General features: G+C 39.8%; 2 protein-coding genes across 2 annotated transcripts; both read right to left on the bottom strand.

Annotated features, from left to right (window-relative positions):
• Positions 1 to 6,461: 6,461 nt before the first annotated feature.
• On the bottom strand, positions 6,462 to 8,283 carry LOC137953455 (cyclin-D3-1-like). The gene is made up of 4 exons (XM_068800874.1): positions 7,601 to 8,283; positions 7,279 to 7,480; positions 7,034 to 7,164; positions 6,462 to 6,940 (listed from the first exon to the last, which is right to left on the bottom strand). Exons 1-4 carry the CDS (start codon positions 8,081 to 8,083, stop codon positions 6,701 to 6,703), a joined length of 1,056 nt encoding a protein of 351 aa, XP_068656975.1. The 5' UTR covers positions 8,084 to 8,283; the 3' UTR covers positions 6,462 to 6,700.
• Positions 8,284 to 13,685: 5,402 nt separating this feature from the next.
• On the bottom strand, positions 13,686 to 20,140 carry LOC137953896 (protein DCL, chloroplastic). Its single transcript, XM_068801445.1, has 3 exons — positions 19,755 to 20,140; positions 16,635 to 16,749; positions 13,686 to 14,139 (listed from the first exon to the last, which is right to left on the bottom strand). The coding sequence occupies exons 1-3, from the start codon at positions 20,072 to 20,074 to the stop codon at positions 13,969 to 13,971; spliced, it is 606 nt and encodes a 201-aa protein (XP_068657546.1). The 5' UTR covers positions 20,075 to 20,140; the 3' UTR covers positions 13,686 to 13,968.
• Between the last annotated feature and the right edge of the window lie 632 nt (positions 20,141 to 20,772).

The following is a 20,772-nucleotide window of genomic DNA, read 5'->3' as shown; positions in this document are numbered from 1 at the left end:
AAGAGGGAGAGGGAGAACGAGGGATTTGAAGACCAAATCTCCCATTTCCCCTGAATACCTGCCGACGGATAGCGATTTCCGCAAGAAATCACGCTGAAACGGCATGGAAATGGCAGACGGAGGTATGGGTTTCGCAAGGAAATTTCCCGAATCGAAGAGGTCTCCTGATCCCCGATCTCCGAATCGCTCGTTATATTAACGAGTCGGCTCGCGAGCCGACGAGCCGAACCGGGCTCTACTCGAGCTCGACTCGTTAATGTAAACGAGCCCATCCCTGAGTTCGAGCTCGGCTCGAGCTCGAAATATAACATTTCGAACCGAGCCGAACTCGAGCGGCTTGCGAGCCGGCTTGGTTCGAAGCCACCCTTAACGGCGACGACAGTACTCCGATGGTACGCCAAGAGGGAGAAGAGAAGCTGGGAGGCTGAGAGGCTTTACAACAAATGCTCGGCCTCTTGTGCTCTGCGACGGAGGTCGAGAGCGAGAGGAGAGGGAAGATGGCCGACTCCCTTCGACTTCCGTCCCAGAGCCTCTTGACGTCCCATACTCTGCGACGGAGATCGAGAGGGAGAGGCCATAGAGAGGGAGACCAAAGAGGGACGGTGGAGACAAGAGAGGGAGCAGAGAGCTTGGGGTTTAGGGAGACGAGGGAGGAGGTGCAGGAACGAAATGAGCAGATTGGCATGAGAGGGTGTGCGGCAGAAAGAGGGGCGCGCTCGTTTCATGTACATGAATACTAAAATTGGGTGGAAAGCACTTTCCGTCGTTTACGCTTTGGACATGATCACTTGAGTCATGTTAGTCATGTATATAACTTGAAGTCTGACTCTCCCCTAACGACCTTAGGACATGAACTGAGTAATGCGGCTGAAGTTCATATCTTGAGTGAAGTTGACTAACCCCCAAACGAGGAAAACGCAAAATAAATTATTTTATCAATAACATAATATGTATTTTTACGTATTATTAATTAATAACGTATTGCCAAAAAATTTAAAACCATTGTTTTAATTAATTATAGCAATGGGATAATTAAACCAAAATAATTTATCAAATATTTAATTTAATAATATTTTAATTACGACTATTAAATCACTAATTTAATACAGTAATTAAAAAATGAATATATTGTATAAATAAAAATAAATATTTTATAAATAAAAAAATATGAATTATTTTACAAAATAAATATAATGAAGTTATAACGTTGGTTTAATTTTTCCTAACTTAGGAAAAATTAAACCAACATCGTATTCCTCACAGTGCCGATAATGGTGGGAGACAACGACGGGCCAACAGGCAATGGTGATGAAGGTGGCGCTAGGGGTGGCTTCGAACCGAGCCGGCTCGCGAGCGGCTCGTTATATATCGAGCTCGAGCCGAACTCGAACTCAAAAATGGGTTGTTTAGGTTAACGAGCCGACTCGTTAAATGGGGCAAATTTTCGGGAGTCTCGCATTCTCTCTCCTAAATTTTTTTTTTGGTCTCTCTCATGTCCTCTCTCTCTTCTTCTCCTCCTTCCCTTCTCTCTTCTTCCTCTGAAATTCCCTCTCTCGGCCTTCATCTCCCTTCTCCCTCTCGCCGCCGGTGCCCCTTCTGCCGCCGCCGCACCTAATCCTTCTCCCCGCTCATCGCCTTCTCTGCCTCTCATCGTTGCCCTCGCCTTGTCGTACCCCAACTAAAGCGGCTACTCTGGACCCTCTCCCGTCGTCGTCACCCCCCTATCACTGCTTGCTGCCACCGTCAAATCAGCCTGCCACCGCTCTTGCCAGAATGGCACAGAACTCCTGGATACCTAAAGTTCGGATACCTAAATTGAGGGGGGGGGGGGGGGGGGGGGAGATTATTTTCCCCCCTCGACGCTTCGTCCCGCACAGCGTGCGAACTCGCACGTGTAGTTCACACATGCGAGTTTCGCATGTGTGATTTTTATGAAAAAAAAAAAAAAAACTTGCAAATCCTTTTCCCAGCCTGTTTTTCATCTAGACAATGCAATAATACGTAAAAATATAGTGTGTTAAAGTTAGCATTTGATCAAATTTTCCTGTTTATTTTTTTATTTTTTATAATTAATCATGTACACAATTAATTGGTTCACGTAATTATTATATTAATGTATAATAAACTGCAATCATTAAATAATATACTATCTAATTTAATTAATTAATATATTAATTTATTTTAATTATACATTAAATTACTTGTTTGTGTTGTAATAATATTTGTTTTACCTAATTTGTGGTTTAAATATTATGTTTTAATTAAGTATACTATTATAAGTTACTCATTTTCTTTTTTTTTATATTTTTCTTATTTTGGGGCACTAACAGTGGAAACTATTTTCTAATGTATAGGAACTCGTCCACACTAACACCAAGTTTGAAATTGAATTTCATGTAGAGGAATTAAATGAATTTGAAGCAGAAGATGAAGATGAACTTCAAATTTTAAGTTTGTTAACTAACCCCCCTTATAATTCTCATATCCACTGTAGCTTCAGAGTCATTATTTAGTGCTGGTGGTAGAGTAATAGACTCTTCCTTGGTACCAAATATATTTCAAACTTTGATTTGTGGCAGTGATTAGGTTCAGACTCTTCAAGGTATAAAGAAAAATCAAAAGGTGAATTTCTTTGATTAATTATTTATTACGATAGTTTTTAGTATATTTTTTAGTTTTATTTATTAAAATTTGTTTTTATGATTACAACCTGAGAAGAAGAGTGCATAGATAATGCTACCAGCTACATGATTTTTCATGTTTTTCTCATCGTGGTAATTTTAATATTTTTAACTACATTAAGTAACTAGTAGTGGAAGAGTATTTTTTTATGTGACAATAACTAATTTTATTTTTTTGTTTTTTTCACAGGTGGAGATTTTGCTCAAGCAAGGACGTATATTATTTTCTAGCATGAAGAGAAATAACTATAGTTTTTAAATTTATAATGGATTTATAGTTTTTATTTAGGTGATTGTAAATTGATAGTTATATTTCATTTAATTTTGTTGCGTTTGATTATTGTATGAAATTTATTTATAATATTATGCAGTGTATGGAGTATTTAGACTATATTATGGAGTGTATAAATAATTTCTTGGAGTGTTTATGGAATGTATAAATAATTTTATGGAGTATTTATGCAGGTATTATGTATGTTGATTATGCCCAATTTTGAATAGAGGTCATGTCAAATTTTATACAGGTATTATATATATAGATTATGCTTAATTTTAAGTAGAGGTTATGCCCAATCTTATACATGTATTATATATATATAGGTTATGCCCAATTTTACGTAGAGGTCATGCCCAATTTTATGTAAAATGTATGCATAATTTTATATATATTTTATTTGATATATATTTTTTGAAAAGTTTTAAATGTATGTTGAGGCTCGAGTTCGGCTCGAAGCTCAACTCGAACTTGGTGGGCTCGAGATGAGGTTCGACTCGAAGCGCTGCTGGAACTTAGGGAGGTTCGAGCTTGGCTCGGCTTGATGCTACCCTTAGGTGGTGCTCCGATGGTACGTCGAGAGGGATAAGAGAGGGAGGTCGAGAGACTCTGCGACAGAGGCTTGGCCTCCCATGCTATGCGATGGCGGCTCTGAGACGGAGGCCAAGAAGGAGAAGATAAAGGGAAAAAAAAATTGGGGGAGGAAGGTCGAGAAGGGAGAAAAACCGAGAGAAAACCGAGAGGGAGAGAAGCAGACGAAAAAGGGGGAAGGGAGAAGAGAGTGCGAGAATTTTTTTTCGAGAGGAAGGTCGAGAGAGGAAGAATAGAGCAAAATGAGGAAAAAAATTTCGTCGAGGGATGGACAGATGCGTCCCGCGCGATCGCTACATGTGAATAATTTGCAAAATAGGTATGAAACACGATTCGTCAATTTTTGGCCGAGAAGATTACCTGTCATGATTCAAATGAAGAGACGCTTTATTCACCACTAATGGCTTAATCGAATGAACGGAGTAATGCGCAGGTAATTCATCTGTGCTTCATGTAAGACGTTTAAAATATTTTAAATTAAAAAATTAAATAAAAATAAATTGAAGTATTTTTGGAGTTTTTTTGTTCATGTGGAAAGTAGTAGAGCATGTACAGAATTTTGAATTTTTTTTAAAATATAATATTATAAGGAGCTTCTAATACAATATATCAAACACTTTTTAAGGTCATATTCCTCCCTCTATACATAAAAAGAGAGGGTAGAGGTTACCTATCACACCCTTGGGGCTTTATTCTTCCCTCCCTTGTAGGGTAGGCCTCCCCTCCCTATGCTTAAAAGTGAAGGTAGAGAGGCTACTATCACACACCCTAGAGGCTTTATTCTTCCCTCCCTTGCAGGGTAGCCCTCCCGCCCCTATGCTAAAAAGTGAGGGGAAGAGGACCTTCCCAATATCTGATTATTGAAAACATAAAAAGAAGCCATGGGGCTGATATTTCCCTTTCATTTACGAAGCTAACATATAAATGGATCTCAATCCCCAACCAAATGCCCCAAACGACAATAAATACAAACGCACAGAACAAACTTCATTAAATGGAAGACAACATCACCAAGTCACCCAGTAATACGAAGGTGAAGAGGGTAGAGAACTCAGCAGCGACAGAGTAAATGCACCCAACATCTCTCCGTGACAGAAACCCATGGACACGGACCTTTCAGATGAGTCTGAGATTATCCTCGCTGGATTGCCCCACCCTTGGTAAAGATGACAAGAAAACACTAGCTTGTGCGAAATCCCAAATGGGTTTGTGTTGGCTAATCATCCATGGGACCCTCTCTCCCCTCTGCTCCATCCTCCTATTCTTGCCGCCATTAAAGGTGGTCCAAACTGTACCTTATACTGGACCAATCACCTACAAGTAACCTCCACCACTGATGAAACTATATAAATAAAAAAAATGGGTTTGAATAGATTGGGTACCCAATATTTAGAATGATCTCTCCTATAGATGCTATGCGTCCGGTTATATCAGACCTCTACTGTACCTTTCCCGCGCGGAGGCGACAAAGCCAGGATGCAGTTGGTGCAGAGAGGAGAGAGAGAGAGAGAGAGCGAGAAGAGAGGAACAGTGACTGGGCTCGGTTAATTAATCAACAAGGGATTAAAAACCAATCGAGCGCTTAAAGAAATGGGAATTTGGGAAGTCGCAGGAGCCTTGGTCCCTTTTCTTGTCTCTGGACTCCATTGCAATTCGCTTTACAGCTATAAGAAGAACAAAAAGAAAACGCAATTTTGTGAAGAAGAGATTGACCGAGTCAAAACCTATCTTCCTCAATAATTAAGTGGGTCCACCGAGATCTCGCTCATGCGGGGCCCAGCGTTGAAAAACCCTTGTGCCGCTTTTTCATAAATCGTCATCTTTTGTTTCTCTCGCGAGACTTTCGTGGGCCGGGTTGGACCGCCCTGGAATGGACCCGTTCTCTTTTGTCTTGCTGGACACCAAAGTTGACAGTCGTAAGTCCGGCTCAGATGGGATTGTTCAGACTAAAATGCCCCTACGTAGGGAAAAAGCAGGGAACGAGAGAGGGGTAGCGAGTGTAATTTCATCTTGAAAAGGAAAAGTCGCGGGGAGCGAAGCCCGATACGGTACGACGCCTTTTTAAAAATCAGTAGGTTGCGTGAAATTAAAGGCTTCCATTGACTCCACGTCAGAGAGATCAACCACGCCTCATATTTACGAAAACGCCACCACCCGAATTGTCGGCCAGTGTTTCTTCTCTGAACCTCTACTTTCTAAACAAAACATCCCCGCTTTTTTTTCAAACATCGAAATCCAAACAGGTATATTCACATTTAATCTCTTAAATAAGAGCTCATTGATTCCGATAAACAAATTAATTCCGAGAAAAACCCACATCTCTTCAATCAATGGAGGTTTTAACGAGGGAAATTGGTTATGAATCTCAGAGGAGACTGTAAAAAACAGAAAGACGAAGGATTGAATAAGATAGTAAGGAAGGATACTGTACTGAATGAGTTGAAAATCATGGATGTCATTATCAGGAGGATTCTAGTCTTTACGGATGTTGAATACTGTATGTTGAAAGTAATTTTTTTTTTCTTTTTCGTTCTGGGTATTTGGGTTTTAGAGAAAAAAGATTATCAGGGTTTATGAGTTGGCCACTGATGGGGGCGCAGTGAACGAGGTCAAACTCAGCAAAGTCCAAATAAACCAGGCACCAGTGGCCGACAACTTGTTCTTGCCTTCACATGCAAACAAATCCCATGAATTTTCTTCCCCCTCTTTTCTTCTCTAGATTCTTTACTCGATGGTTCAATTGAGAACAGAGACAGAAGCAGATCCATGTTCCTTGCATGCATGCATGCATACATACATAAATACGAGGAGAACTTAGAGCACAGCTTCTGCTGCCATCCATCTGAGAAATCTTGATAAGGCTTTGAAGAAAAAAGACTGATTCAACTGGAAATAAATGGAACAGTGAAAGTTGCTTCATCTTAAATACGTAAACTGCCACCCATCTCACCTTTTCTTTTTTCCTCTGGTTCTTGTTTCGACTGAACTTCTGGTTTCACGGAGAGAAAAGTAGAGATGGAGGGCAATTTTCTTATATTCAAAATATATATATGACAAAGTCTAGGAGAAGAGATCGAGAGGAAGATTCATAACTGAGAGAGATGAGTACATGACCCATGAGAAAGAAAAGAGAATCAGATAGGTTTTTTGAACTTCAGGGACTGCTGATAACATCGACGAATAAGCGATTGAGGGAAGCCAATCGCAGTTGTTCGTGATCGGATCGGCTTTTCTTGAAGACTGGACCCGGAGAAGAGGGCGCCGCCGATGGCCACGAATCGTTAAAACTGTCGGAGACGAAATCCAGGATGACTCCGTTGGACAGATGTTTGCGTTTTCGCCCTCCTGATGAAGTTAGTTCATGGATGAGCTGAAGGCAACCGCCCACTCTGTCCTGTTGAAAAACAAGAACAAGATTTTATCAGAATATGTAAAGACGAATAAATCGTAGACGAGCAAGATAAAAACGATAGCAAGTACTTCTAACCTTCGTGATTTTGAGCACCGCCATGAGTTGGTTTTCGTATTCAAAAGGGTTCCATGGCTCCAGTTCATTGATTACGTGCAGCATTGCTGCCGCAGCAACAACGGACGGAAGATAGGAGACGAATCTCGAATCTGTAACAAATGGACAGAACGGAAGTGATTAATGGAGGGTAAAGAAATGCTGGGTATGATCTACTTTGATGTTTAGATCGTATATGAATTTAATACAGAGAGAAGTAAATGTACCAGCGATAACAGAGAGGAGTAGACGCTCGCATCTCCTGAAAAAGTCCCAGTGGACATGGGACTTTAATCCAAGCCTCCTGATGATATGCTCAATGAAGGATAACGGTGTCACCGGATTCATCTTCCAGTTGAGAGTCGACAGAACCAAAAGCTCCATCCTCTGAATCGTCTTTGCCTCAAACACATATTTCGTCTCTTCCACCTGAACATCCCACCCCAAAACAGAAAACCAAAATAAATTTCTCATTCCAATAAATCAGCATCATGAATCAATCTTTTATCGTCTTATCACTCTGTTTTCACTGTTTTCCCATCAACTTACTTGCAAATCGAGGAGCAGCGGGACCTGGGTCTCCTCGACCTTGGCAGCCAATGAGAGACAAGCCACAGCAGCGAGCTGGGTCATCCATGGCTTATCCCTCTGAAAATGGAGACTTGCAAGGAATCGATCGAGGTAGTTCACAGAGAGAACCGCAGTGAGAGTCGAGAAGGAATAATGGGCAGTCACTTTAAGCATCCATTCAACAGCCTCCCTACGGGCAGACACCAGAAAAGGGTCGCCCGCGAGATAGTTCTGGAGGAGCTTGGAAGTAGCTTCGTTCTCTTTGGAGGAAAGCGAGAGCAGGTCCTCATCTTCCCAAAAGAGGTCCTCCTCCGATAAAAGAGAAAAGCTACTGCTTTGGCTCTCCGGTTCCTCTTCCTCTACGTCAGTCCCTCTCTCATGTTCTTCCTCCTCCCAGCTCTCTTCTTCGCAGTAGAGAGCGTCGACGAGGAAGAGGGTGTCCTTGGATCTTTGCTGAGCCATCTTCTTCCGAGAAGAAGAAGGGAAAGGCTTTGTTCATTGTAGGGTGGAGCAGGCTGCGTCCATGGCCTTTTCTCTCAAAAGAGGGAGAGAGGACAGAAAGAGAGAGACAGAGAGAGGGAGAAGCAGGGAAAGTCCTGTTGGAAAGAAATAGAGAATTTTATTTAGAGAGACGAGCGGGATGCTCCTGCAACCTCACTCACACCTGTCTTTCTACATTATAAAGACTAATATTTTACTCCTGTTTGTTTCTCCCTCTCCTCTTTTGTCACAGATTACAGAATCCTTTTTTTCTTAGTTTTAGCTTGCTTTTGGCCTCTTTGAGTTGGCATGGCAGGATTGTAACTTGATGGCACACACACCAAGCTGGACCCATGAAAACAACCCCATGAACAAGAAAATAAAGAGGTCATTTAGTGTTTAGGGTGAAGATAAAAACCTCTTCATGTGTTACACAATGTCGATTCAGTTTGGGAGTTTCTAATCCCTACTTTTTCGTGCTGGATTGGAGAGGGTTGAAAAAAATTATTTCGTGAGAAACATACAAATAATTTTTCGTATTGGATCAGCCCTGTTCGATTGGATTGAAGGCCTTGTTATCATTTTCTAATTTGTCAAAGATGATTTTGGGTAATGGATTTGGCCTCCCTCTCATATTAGGTTTCTTGATCATTTCCTTGAGCCAAGTTTGCTTCTTCACATATTGGCCTTCTAATTTGGTTCAATCTTGCCCGTGTACAAAGACCCTCAATGCTTTCAGTTGCATTTACAACAGAAATGGGCGAGTGGAGCTCATTCACTTAGCCAGACTCGCTTTTGTAACAATCAAAACAGGGAATAGCAGTGAAAGCCTTTCTGTAACAGATGATACGTTTTCCTCAATAAAGAAACTGTGAAGTGCAAGCGAGAGTGCTGCCATGAATTTCCCCATTGAGGTTGCAATTTTGGAGTTTGACATTAAAGAGCTATCGCCCCATTATCTATCCCAGCCGCTTGAAATAAAGAAAAGAAGATCATCCAGATGCTCTAATCCTCGCCTCCCTGTATTTTCACTTGAATGAGGACAGAAACCGACTGATCAGTTCAATCTCCGAAAAGGGTCTTATCTTTAAAGCCATTTTCTTGCATCTGCTCCATTTCTGGGCGCGTCCAGGAGGCCAGGACTGTTCCTTCCCTCCGGTCTTATTTAGTGGAAAGCATGAATTGGTCTAGTAATGGTAGTGGAGTTCAGTTCTGAAACAAACCCAGATTGAAAAATAAATAAAGTCACGAGTATCGCCCTCTTTGATTCGCTCCGGTAAGCCTTTCTGCTTGAAGGTTCCCGTTTCCAGCAACGCTCCACTCCAAGAGAAGATGACAACTCAATACATGGTGTGAAAAAGAGACGATTTCGGATTTGGGGGAGCGAGAGAGATCGAGGGAGGGAAAGGAAAACTGGAAAAGAGATTGGGTTTGTTCATGGGTCCACTCGGTTGCTCTCTCCTCTCATGTCGCCGTCTTGTCTGCCTGTCCCTGCTACAGACATACGACGTACATTGTCTTTCACGTTCCTCTCTCTCTCTCTCTCTCTTCTCAGAAGCTGAATTTTTTCAAAAACCAGAGAGGGAAATTGAAGGGACTGAATCCTTTAAATGAGGAGAAAGAAAAGCTGAAGAAATAGCAACAATAAATCGGGTTGTGTATGGCCTCTGTACCCTCTTGGCCCCCAAAACCATTTTTGTTTTGTTATGTTCTTCTGTGCCCCCCACTACTGCTACCATTAATGGTTGAGCTACCATCCTTCCCACTTTACTTCACTTGCTCAGCTCCAGACACTTCTGATTCTCTTGCATTTATAACCAACGGAGACATTAACTAACCTGATTATAGAATAACCATGAACATTATTCACTAATGGATCAATCATTCCAAACAAAAGTGAAAAATCTACACCCACTGTGGCATTTGTTCAAACACTTGTAAGGACTAATTGGTGGAAAAGATGTCTAGAATGGACAAAGACGTGTCACCTGCTTTATGATTGTTGGCCCTCCTTGTACCCATTCTAAATCTACAACCAGTCCACTATGACATTGAAATCAACTTTTTCTTATGGTTGACCTCTTGAGAGAAACAGTTTTGCATTATGTAACCAAGCTTGGACTTGTTATATATATGATTAATGTCAATAATGTGCTTTCTGAAGAGGCAAAGACACTTTTTCACTGTGCTTATTATGGAGGCAAAGGGATAGCTAGTCCATCAGAGAAATATGTTTATTAGTACTCTTGTTTGTTACAAATGGAACAGTTTTAAGGGAGAGTTATATTTCTTGTTCTTGGTTTAGGGCAGTGTTGCCCATGTTACAGATATAGTTTTGTATTAGGCTTTAGATTTTAGGGGTCCTGCCCCTAATTTAGTCCTCCTTTTTGTGGAAAACTTTACTGATATATAATGTCCCATGGAAATGGGAAGATTAAAGCAAGTCACTGTTAGAATCTGCTAAAAGCCTGAAACAAACTACAGGAGAAAGCAATTATCCATATCTTAAACTTCATTAGACCCCCTTTTAGTAATCAAATCCATTCATTAACCAAGAGAAGTTCAGCAAGCATCAACAGAATAACTCTCCAGCCCCTACTTGTCTCCTCTATCACAATTCTTTACTGCTTTAAAGTGCCGAAGTGAGAGTGAAAGAAAAGAACCTTCAAATGTTTCCATGGAAGCATTAAATGGTGTACTTTGGCTAATGATGTCCAGATTGTTACAGAGAATGATAGGCTCCATTAGTGAGGGTGAACCCAATGCCAAAATGTGTAAATCCTTGCAATTTATGTTGCAGATAGTTGGCATGAATGCCAGTGTTGTTACATGTAATGGAACTGTTGCAGTTCGGATGTAATGGAAGCAGAACTAAAGCTTTTTTAGCATTAATGGAGTTTCAGGCGATAATTATAAATGCTTTCATTTTGTTGCAATATGTTCTCTTCTGTAGCTCTAAACTGCCCAAGTAGGGTATTCTAAGTGTCCTACGCCATAACAGCTGCAGTAATGTCGAAACCATCATGAGCTTCCTGTGCAGTGTTTAATGGCCGTGAATTTAAGGCAGCAATTGTTATAAACTTGTAACTGAACAGATACTTAAAAGCATAACTTTTGATAAACATTTAACTGATCAGAACAGATGTTAAACGGATTTATGACAACAGATTAATATAATTACTCGAAACAGTACACGAAGGTGCACTAAAATGGAGCTTGTAGGTCTGAAGTCACATCTGGAACTCAATATTCTGTAAGCTTATCATGCATCATCTTCTGCATTTGGAGCGTTTCTTTACTGCTCAGAGACTCATAAACTGGGGAATCGGCTCTGATATCTGTTAGCAAGAAAGGGAATCTGGGTAATCCAAATTAATGTTTGTTTTTGAAAGTCATGTTCGAAAGCTCTCCCGCCTGAGTCTCAGAACTCGGCAGCCCGTCAGTGCAGTCAGGCTTTATTTTAACGGAAAGAAGAGTCTGGTTGTTTCTCTGTCTGAATCTGAGTTAGTGGTAACTAGTAGAGTTTTGGGAGGGGTGAGCTCCGATGAGAACGAAAAGAAAGGATATGATTAACAAACAATGGATCTGATCTTTTCGATAGCTTCAGAGAGGGTCACGTTAAAAGCAACAGAAAAAGGCAAGTGTGAGTAAATTTTGTAGAGAAGGAAGTTACAGAAAGTAGAGTGGCATTATTCTTCAGTCTTTTGTAATGCATTTTCCCATGCATCTGCCATTTCCGGATGCTTTGTAATCCAAACTCTGCCTTCTGTCTACAGGGAAAAAGAGACTCAGAGTGAGATGGAGAGCATTGGGAAGGAAAAGAGAGAAAGACTGTGAAAGCAAGAGAGAGAGAGGGAGGGTCATTTACTCTGTCATTGTGAGAGAAGAAAATGGAGCTCTCTCTCTCCATGGCTTTCTCTTTTTATTTTTTCTGGGCTCGAGGTTCCAGGAGGGGGGAGAGAAGTGAAGGAGAAGAAAGCATGGAATGATGAAAAGGAGTGGAATCCAGCCCAGAAGGCAACTTCTTTTGCATCCTTATGCTCAGTCAAAGTGATTCTTTCCTTCTTTTTTTACCTCTCCACTCTCTACACATTAATGCCAAAGTTATCAAACAGAAGCATGCCACACACCTCTTAGCATCATTTGGGTCAAACACTCTTTCAATCCACCACATGCCCATTAATTCTCTCTCTACTTTCGGAGACTTCATTATTAGCAAATTGCCATCATAGGAGCAATCTTCTTCTCTCCCAAGGGAAACCAAACCCTTCAGTCCACCAAATTAGATTGCTGGAGATGTCTTTCTTTCAACCAAAGGATAGGCTCCATTCATGGCGTCAGTGTCATGTAGCTGTGTAAACTCTAAAATAGTTTGCAAGTTTAAATAGAAGCTGGGGTTTCTAATTAGCTCGTAATTGAGATTTGAGCTCATAGTCCTCTGTTTGAGTTAAGGATTGTCAAGAAGAACTTCAGTGAGACACAGATTGCTTTCATTCAATTCTGAATTGAAAGCTTCAGATTACCCGACACAATTAGAATCAAACGAAATAGTTTGAAATCTCCATAGTTGATATTGCTTAGCCTTTACAATCTTCGATTATGACAACTTTTGAAGTATTACACTGTTTCATTTACAGAAAGCCAGAAGCTGCTACGACGAACTTCCTGATCTCTGGTTTGCTTTCCTACGCATCACACGATTCTAATCAAATCCCATTTTCGGCCACTTCATTCCCTTCATGCCCAAGTTATCAGCTGCACGAGTCCATCCAGCCTTTTTGTGTTCTTTTTAGGTATTTCAACGATATCAATCCAACTACTGGATGGAGAGGAACGACAGCAATTCTGCAGGGTGCAATCGATTAATCCATCGCAGGCAGGTCAAGTTGTTGTCATCCACTGCTTTTCGGTTGATCCGAGAGCGTTGGGGTGTCACCATTGTCCCCTCGAAAGCGAGAGCAACAATGATACAGACGGCCTTTTGGGAGGACGCCTGTTTGACAGGGGAGTGAAGACGACGATAGAAGTCTCTCTGGCACAGTAAATTTGACTGGGAACGAGAGCGAAAGCATGCAATGATGCCTCCCCTTTGCTGCTGCTGCTGAGAATGGGATAATTCTTTGTGTGCGTGGCTGTATCATGGGTTCCAGTTCCAATTCCAGAGTTGACTTGTATAGATCGACGAATGAATTTGACTGGAATCGCTGTGGACAGAGAAGATCAGGTTACTTTGGGGCCAGTCAGATTCAACTCTGGAATCATAATGGATTCTCATGTCCCTGGATTGTATAAAGATTTATATCTTCAAGGAGCTTTCAAATAGATTTTTCTAATCAGTTCTTCTGTAACTCTGAAATAAAAAAAACACCCTTCAAGCACTCCATTCAAAATAATGGCAATAACAATTAATAATAGTAGTAATAATATAATTATAATTAGAAGTGTGGACATGATTCCTGTTTCTGATCATACCAAGAAAACTATTATTCAACTGAGCATCTTAATGAGTTATTCTTGTTGGTGATTAAAAGAAAGGTTTTTTTGGTTCATATCCATGCATAAAACAACAAACCTCCCAAATTACTCTAACGAAGCAAAGATGAAACCGAAAACAGGATTTAGTGATTTGCATCTATTCGAGTTGTAGAGCATGTTTCAATTTTCATGAACAGAAATATTACAAAATCCATACACTGAAGCAATTTAACTCGACTACCTTAGCATCACTTTCTTGTAGCCCCAGGGCCAAAGCAGGCACTTCAAGAAAGCTCAGATTCAGTGATGAGCAAACTAGTTGAGAGTAAATTGGACTATCTCAGATGATGATATTCTCAAAATTTAGTCACGAGCTCGATTGGGTGGAGCAATCAGCCACTGCTTCGTTTGAAGTGTTCACGTATGAACCTTTCTGCGTAATTTGGATACTTTTCACGTATGTATGCTCGCAGACACTTCTGGTAGGAAAAGTCTATCCATATGCCGTCGGTTCGTACAACAAAAAGGCATCTTGAGTTCATGAACTGAGGATGACGATCAACCTGTCGTTAAGATTGAATCAAAAGATTAAAATGATGAAGCCGGGGAATTGAGAACCTGGATGTCAGGTCTTAATGCGACAATTAGAACTCAGAAAAAGTAGATACAAAAAAAAAAAAAAAAAAAAAAAAAAACATAATTTGGACCTAGAATTTTTTCCCTGGTTGGGGGTGATCATGGGAGGTTAAGACTAAATTACTACGAACTACCTCAGGGAGAAAAATTTAAAAGACTAACTAGTAAACCAACCACGGATTAAAACAACTCTAGATTTCAGAGAACAATCCTGTATCATTTAATGAAAATACAAGACTCATCTATATATCCTAATCTTGGACTTCTACCCAGTAATTAATTGAATCTTAAAATTTAAAACCTGTTACACCAAATACAATAGTAAAAGATTGAAAATTTACCCAATTTCTCATAGCAATAAATAGGGCCAGTTTCTGGTGGTTGAACAGAAATAGTCCAACAAAATGCAGAATGATGGCCATGTCTAAATCTAGGTGCTGAACAGATCTACTAACCAAAATCATTCTGCATGCTCTTCCAGAAATTGCAGATCACGAGCAAGTGACACCAATTATATTTCACAATGCTCATGCAGGTGCTGCTCTGAAAATAAGAACCAACCACAAGCAGTAGTTGCTATGACATCTCATAAGATACATACTAAATGATGCAAGAGGTCTGAGATATCATGCAAGTATATGACCAACAGCTGGTCCTAGTCTTCCTGCCTTGAAAATGGGGAGCAAATAGGTAATTGCCTTCAACCCATTTATTAAGAAGGGCATGCCCGTGCAGCTTAAGTAGGATATATCACCAGGTAAACTACCATGAATATGCACAGAGTAACACTGTCAGAATAGGTGCATCATCACATACAAAAAGTACACCATTACACAGCACAAGCATCTGACCAATAAACAGCCTTATTGTTAGACTGTTTTCTCAACTCAATATTTCTTACCATTTGAGCCCAGACAGTGAAATTCACAAAATTTCCTTCTCGTAAAGAACGTCCCCGCAAAGTTTTAGTGATAAAGAAAATATTAAAGAAAGGTGAAATATGTTCAGAAGTCACTAAAGAAGAAGCGAGCATGAGAAGGGAAGGGAAGAGGACAGAAACAAAGAACAGTTCAACAGAAGAAAGATTTAAAAGAGTACTGTAGTCAAGTTTTATTTCGTGGGCTGCTAAAAGATATGTAGGACATTCTTGGGAAGAGGTTTTGCCAAAACCAAAAGCTCTCTAAGGTTTATGACTTGTGCTTCGAATTCGTCTCTATGCAAAAAGGGGACAAGTCCATAACTGAGTTTACTGGTGAGATGGATGCTAGGCAGGAATTTGGTATTTATCAACCATTCACTAGGGATGAACGGGAGGTTCTTAGGCTAAGAGAGGAGATAAGTGAAGCTCCATTTCTCTTTAAGAAAATAGCTGCCCCATTGTCCAACTCAATAGGATTAGAGTCATGATACAAGCAAAGAGAAATAGATAACCCCACATTTTTTACTTATTGAAAGTCTGTGTCCGATTGAGTGCTTGTTCTTGGGACACCTTGATGGAGGAGATACTTATTACAACTTATTTTTTTGTTTCAAGCTGGGATTATTGCCATTATTTCCCAGTTTGAGGGGGGAGAATAGAATGAGAAGTATAAAGGATAGGGTAGGTGACAAAATCTACCATGAAGGATTCTACAAGCTGAATAAAGTGAATGAAGTTTTTCTCTTTTCCAGAAATTCAACATAAGCAAATAAACTCAACAAACCATAGGGGGTCAGAATGCAAATATTGGCACTTGTACTCACTCCTTAGATCCGATGCAGAGCAGTCGGAGGATTAGCTATTGTCTGAGGGTTTTTTGGTTGTTGTTTTGGGCTTTAGGGACCTCCTCACTGCTCATGATGTACATAAATACTTATATAAGAAATTAAGCTTATAACCAAGAAAACCAAAAACACCTAAATTTTAAACACTGAAATGTAGAGGAACTGGGAAACCGAGAAAAGTCCAAAAATACATGTGAAAATAAGAGAAAGCCATCAAACTTGTTTGGATATGTCAGATGAGACAACTCTACAGCTGCATCTCCGGGTATGACCTTGAAAATATCAGTTGATGGACTGCAAGAAGCAGAGGAAGGCCGAAATAATATGGCTACACAGGAAAGATTTACAGAAGGCTAAAAAACGGATCTAGTGAATGATACATCCAAATAGAGGAAAGGATTCATCCTGCCAACCCCAACATACTGTGACAAGGTTCTAGTGAGACCAAGTGCTATACTTCTTTATGTTTGCTTTGAGTGTTGTACCTCAGAGAGTGGTGAGGCTTAAACTCAAGACCACAATGTGGCCATTGAGCCAAAGGCTCGATGCACATAACAGTAAGATTACCTCTGAAAGAATTCATAATAAAACAGAAATGAAAACAAAGTAAATAAATGGGACAAAAAGGAGAAAAGAAATTCTTCTAAATGCATCTTACCATGATGTAGTCAAGTCCAGAACCAATTTTATCTTCTGCATGTGGGTGATAGGCAAGAAGATTTTCTAACACAACTTTCTCATCTTCATCTGTTAAACGCTCACCATCCATATACCTGCTATCAAGTTAGCAATAATCAAATACTCTCCCTCAAAAATAGTGTAATAGAAGAAAAATAAAATCTAAAAAAGTGAATTTGTGTGAGACCAGAAACTCACGTCATCCAGTGGAATCCAATATGGTTTTTAACTAACAAACTATTGAATTTTGTTAGGGAATAGTCCCACATGGATTACTGAGTACAAAGATCTTGAGTTTATTAGCTGGAAAAAAGGTTTCCTAAGTTAGTTAATCATTTTGGGATAGGGCCTTTGACCCAATTTAACATGGTATCAAAGCAGGTACTCATATGTGGGCCTGCACTTAAAAACTATCTACTTGTAAAGCCACAAAAGAAGGCCTACACTTAAACTATCCACTTGTAGAGCCACAAAAGAAGGCCTACACCTAAAACTGCCTACTTCTAAATTATCCACTTGTAGAGCCACAAAAGAGGGTCTACACGTGAGGGGGAGTGTTAAGGAATAGTCCCACATGGATTACTGAGTACAAAGATCTTGAGTTTATTAGCTAGAAAAGAGGTTTCCTAAATTGGTCAGTCATTTTGGGATAGACCTTGGAACCAACTTAACAAATTTCACATACAAACAAAACTTTTCTGAATTATTAGAATTTGCTTAAAAACAAACAAGCTACCAAGAAAGCTAAACTCCAACAGTAAAAACAAGGGGAAGCCAGAAAATGCAACAACACATAGTGAAACTATGACACAATTATGTTAGTAATTTGACCCCTTTCTAGCAAGAGGGTAATCTAATGATAGCGCACAAGTTATGATAAGCAATGTATCTCGAAGAGAGTGTGCAATATCTTGAAACTCTTAAAAAAGTCAAGGGGCCAAGGTGGAATTCAGCTATCAACACACCAACCAATATATGCACTTTCGGAAAAACAACACACCAACCAATAACCACCCATAAATCACCTTCCACAAAAGGGGGGAAGGCAAAGGAGCCATTACTATTTGAAGGCTTTGAAATAGGCTGCACCTCCACCCAAACAAAAGTATGGTAAGTAGTTCCTCAATTATACATCCAACTGGTTTATGCTTGGCAACAAATGTTTTCTTTCACCACAAGTAGTAGGCTTGTAGCTTAAGGACAAAGTGGAAATTTCCTGTAGAGCCACACAATGTAGCCACATAACATCACAATATCATTCTTGCACATAAACTGAGAAACATGCCCCAAAAAATCTACTTTTATTGGTTCTCTTCTTCATTGTAATTAATGTGGGCTGTGAAGAAACACTAATTTCACATGCCACTGCGTAGTTTAAGAAAGTAGAATTTTCAGTTAAATTTTGCCTCAAAAGGTTCATTTGCAAGCATGACAAAAAATTGTTTTTTCTGAAAGTTGATTTGACATGCTCACTACACCCCTTTCCCCAATGAGATTTGAACACTAGACCACACACTAGAAACCCCTTATTGTGGCCATTGAACAGAAGTCCCAATCCAACTAGGCATGACCAAAGATATTCTCTTCATAGGCCTGCATGTGAATGGTCCTTAAAACTCTCCATAAATGGAGGAACAACGAGGAAGGATGTGATGAAAGCACAGAGAAAATAAGAGAAAAGTGATTAGGCAAACTCAGTAGTTAGCCAGGGAAGAACTATGTGCTATAGCTCTTGTTTGAATAATACCCTAGAGATTCAGGATCACAATGATCTTGTACTTATCAGTTAGGAAGAGACTTCTTCCTAACTTTGGCTAGTTATCTTGGGAAGGACTTGGGCAGAATATTAACATTGCATCAGAGCCCCTCCACAAAAATTGTCCAAGTATAGACATCATAAAGATGGCTCACACATGCGGGTTAGTGCCAGAATAGTCCCACAAAAGATCTAGGATTACACAAATTTTATGTTTATTAGTTAGGAACAGACCTTCCTAACTACAGCTAGCCATTTTGGGTTAAAACTCAGACAGAACTTTAGCAACTTCCACATGGAAAAACAAAGTTAAGACCTAAAAAAACAAAATTGCTCCTAATTTTATAAGAAATCCTGTTTCTGATGGATGAATGCGCTACGACGAGAAGTTGATCAACCAGCACAGGTCTACGACTCATCATCATCATCAAAGCTTCGTCAGACTTATATCGGTGTAGGGCTTATAATGAGTTGTACAGAATCAGAGTTTGGTATCTTAATTGGATAGTCTAACACTTGCATTTATGACAGACCTTTTGCAAATTCTATCTCTAATGTTTTATAGTTTTTTCCAACATTTTTGAGAATGCAATCTTTTTATGTTCTAAACAAAGCATATGACACTGAAAATTTTCACTTATAGTTAAAAGTGGGTTTCACCTCCCCCATTTGGTAAATCAACCGACCGTTCAGAAGGTCATCAGTTTCTACAAGGTTCGCAGATATCAACACTCACCATTCTAAAAGTAGCTTCAACATGATGCATCAATCATTTCCAGTGCAAGTCACATAGTAAGCTAAGCCTTGCCACCATTTTGTAAAATTGACAACTTATAAAAGAATTGCAACAAGATAGCAGGCTTCCTTCATCTAGGACAGGGGGCTGATTCCATTCTTCTGCGTAGCTAACATGTATCTAGAATTTATACTCCTCCAAGACAGGATTCGAAATATTGAACTATTATGGAAATCAAATTCAACTAATGATGGATAAGCACTCAGTGAAATGTTGCAGAACTTTTCGAATTTAATCATTGAGGTCGACAAATTTTCCTTAACCCCCTCCAGTTTAATAGATGAAAATCAAAAGAGTTTCTTTAGAAAATAAACTAAAAAGTTGATTACTTGAAGATACTCAATTTGTTGAAGAACAATTGTGTGACCCCTATGATTAAAAACCAGAGGAATTTATGCCCTACAAAGTTGGTTTATTGATACTTTTCCAGCACTAATAATCTAACAACCCATTTTTAATTAGAGAACTCTAAAGTGCCAAAATATCAACTTTAAACTATTTAGTAGAAGAGCAACTAAGAATGTCTAAAATAACAGAGTATTCCTTACTTTTTGGAATGGATAATCTCTTTAGCTAGAAAAGTTACGGGCTCGATATCTTTAAGTATTTCCTCCTCTCTATCCTTCCACCGGCGGTAGTCAGGGTGCTCCGACCGTGAGAAATTTAGCGGGTCTTTATCTCCCCAGGTGGCGGCAGAGTCTGCCGTCGCAGCCGCAGGAGCAACATTATCGCGAGGCAAAGATGTTTCGCTTGACGCCCTTCTTGTGGGAGAGAAAAAGAGGAGGATACAGCGAGAAGTGGCGCGTGGGACAGGACAACGGAGAGCGAAGAAGGGAATTTGTTTCAGAAGCGAAAGCGAATAGGCCATTTTTGAGAGAACGACGAGAACCAAACTACTGGTTCAGTTCAAAGGGAGCCAAGTTGCAGAAGCAGTAGAGTGGCCGCAGCAGTCCTCCATTTCCACTTTCCAGCAAATGACTTGACGACAAAGCCCACTCAGCCCATCTAGAGAGGAACCTGAGCCATGGCAGTGGACCGATTATCATATTAGGCCTATGAAAATGGGTGGTTAATTGTCTGGGTCCACGAAGGTCAAGCCCAGAAGCTATAGAGAGAGGGAAACTTTTGTATAGAAATTTTACTCAATTATTTATTTTATTATTTTATCTAGCAATTTAAAAAATAGGAATGGAACAAAAATATTATCCCACATACAGGATTGATTAATAATATATATTTAGAGACAGATAGTTAGTAATTAATAATTCTTTTTATTTTTAAGAATATTTTAAATAAGGATAACTTAATTATACAATTGTATTTGTCCCTTATTCACTCCTGCTAGGGTGAAGGGTACACTTGTAATTTTTTTTATTATTGATATCTATAAATAAAACTTAAGAGGGAGGGTTAGTACACAAGTCCACAACCCTAATCCTTCCTCTTTTTTTTCCTCAGCGTGCTCAACTCTTCTCTCCCTCTTTCTCTTTGTCATCCCCTTCTTTCCTTCTTGCTTCTCTCTTTCGTTACCTTAAAGTTGAAGACCTTAAAAGCTATGGAATCTTG

The sequence above is a fragment of the Aristolochia californica genome, unplaced genomic scaffold (genome assembly GCF_029961685.1).
Source record: "Aristolochia californica isolate CCGP_79_NKW_82.1479 unplaced genomic scaffold, dmAriCali1.0.hap1 SCAF_16, whole genome shotgun sequence".
NCBI lineage: Eukaryota > Viridiplantae > Streptophyta > Magnoliopsida > Piperales > Aristolochiaceae > Aristolochia > Aristolochia californica.
The sequence above is the reverse complement of the archived record's forward strand: the minus strand, read 5'-3'. Positions and strand labels throughout refer to the sequence as shown.

What these genes read in the sequence shown, in the direction of transcription:
- LOC137953455 (XM_068800874.1), bottom strand. Translation starts at nt 8,083, where the DNA reads ATGGCTCAGCAAAGATCCAAGGACACCCTCTTCCTCGTCGACGCTCTC. An exon ending in ACTCCTCTCTGTTATCGCTG is followed by an intron (nt 7,165 to 7,278) that starts GTACATTTACTT and finishes CATTTGTTACAG; the next exon opens with ATTCGAGATTCGTCTCCTAT. An exon ending in CGGTGCTCAAAATCACGAAG is followed by an intron (nt 6,941 to 7,033) that starts GTTAGAAGTACT and finishes GTTTTTCAACAG; the next exon opens with GACAGAGTGGGCGGTTGCCT.
- LOC137953896 (XM_068801445.1), bottom strand. Translation starts at nt 20,074, where the DNA reads ATGGCCTATTCGCTTTCGCTTCTGAAACAAATTCCCTTCTTCGCTCTC. An exon ending in GAGATTATCCATTCCAAAAA is followed by an intron (nt 16,750 to 19,754) that starts GTAAGGAATACT and finishes ACTTGATAGCAG; the next exon opens with GTATATGGATGGTGAGCGTT. An exon ending in CTGGACTTGACTACATCATG is followed by an intron (nt 14,140 to 16,634) that starts GTAAGATGCATT and finishes TCTTAACGACAG; the next exon opens with GTTGATCGTCATCCTCAGTT.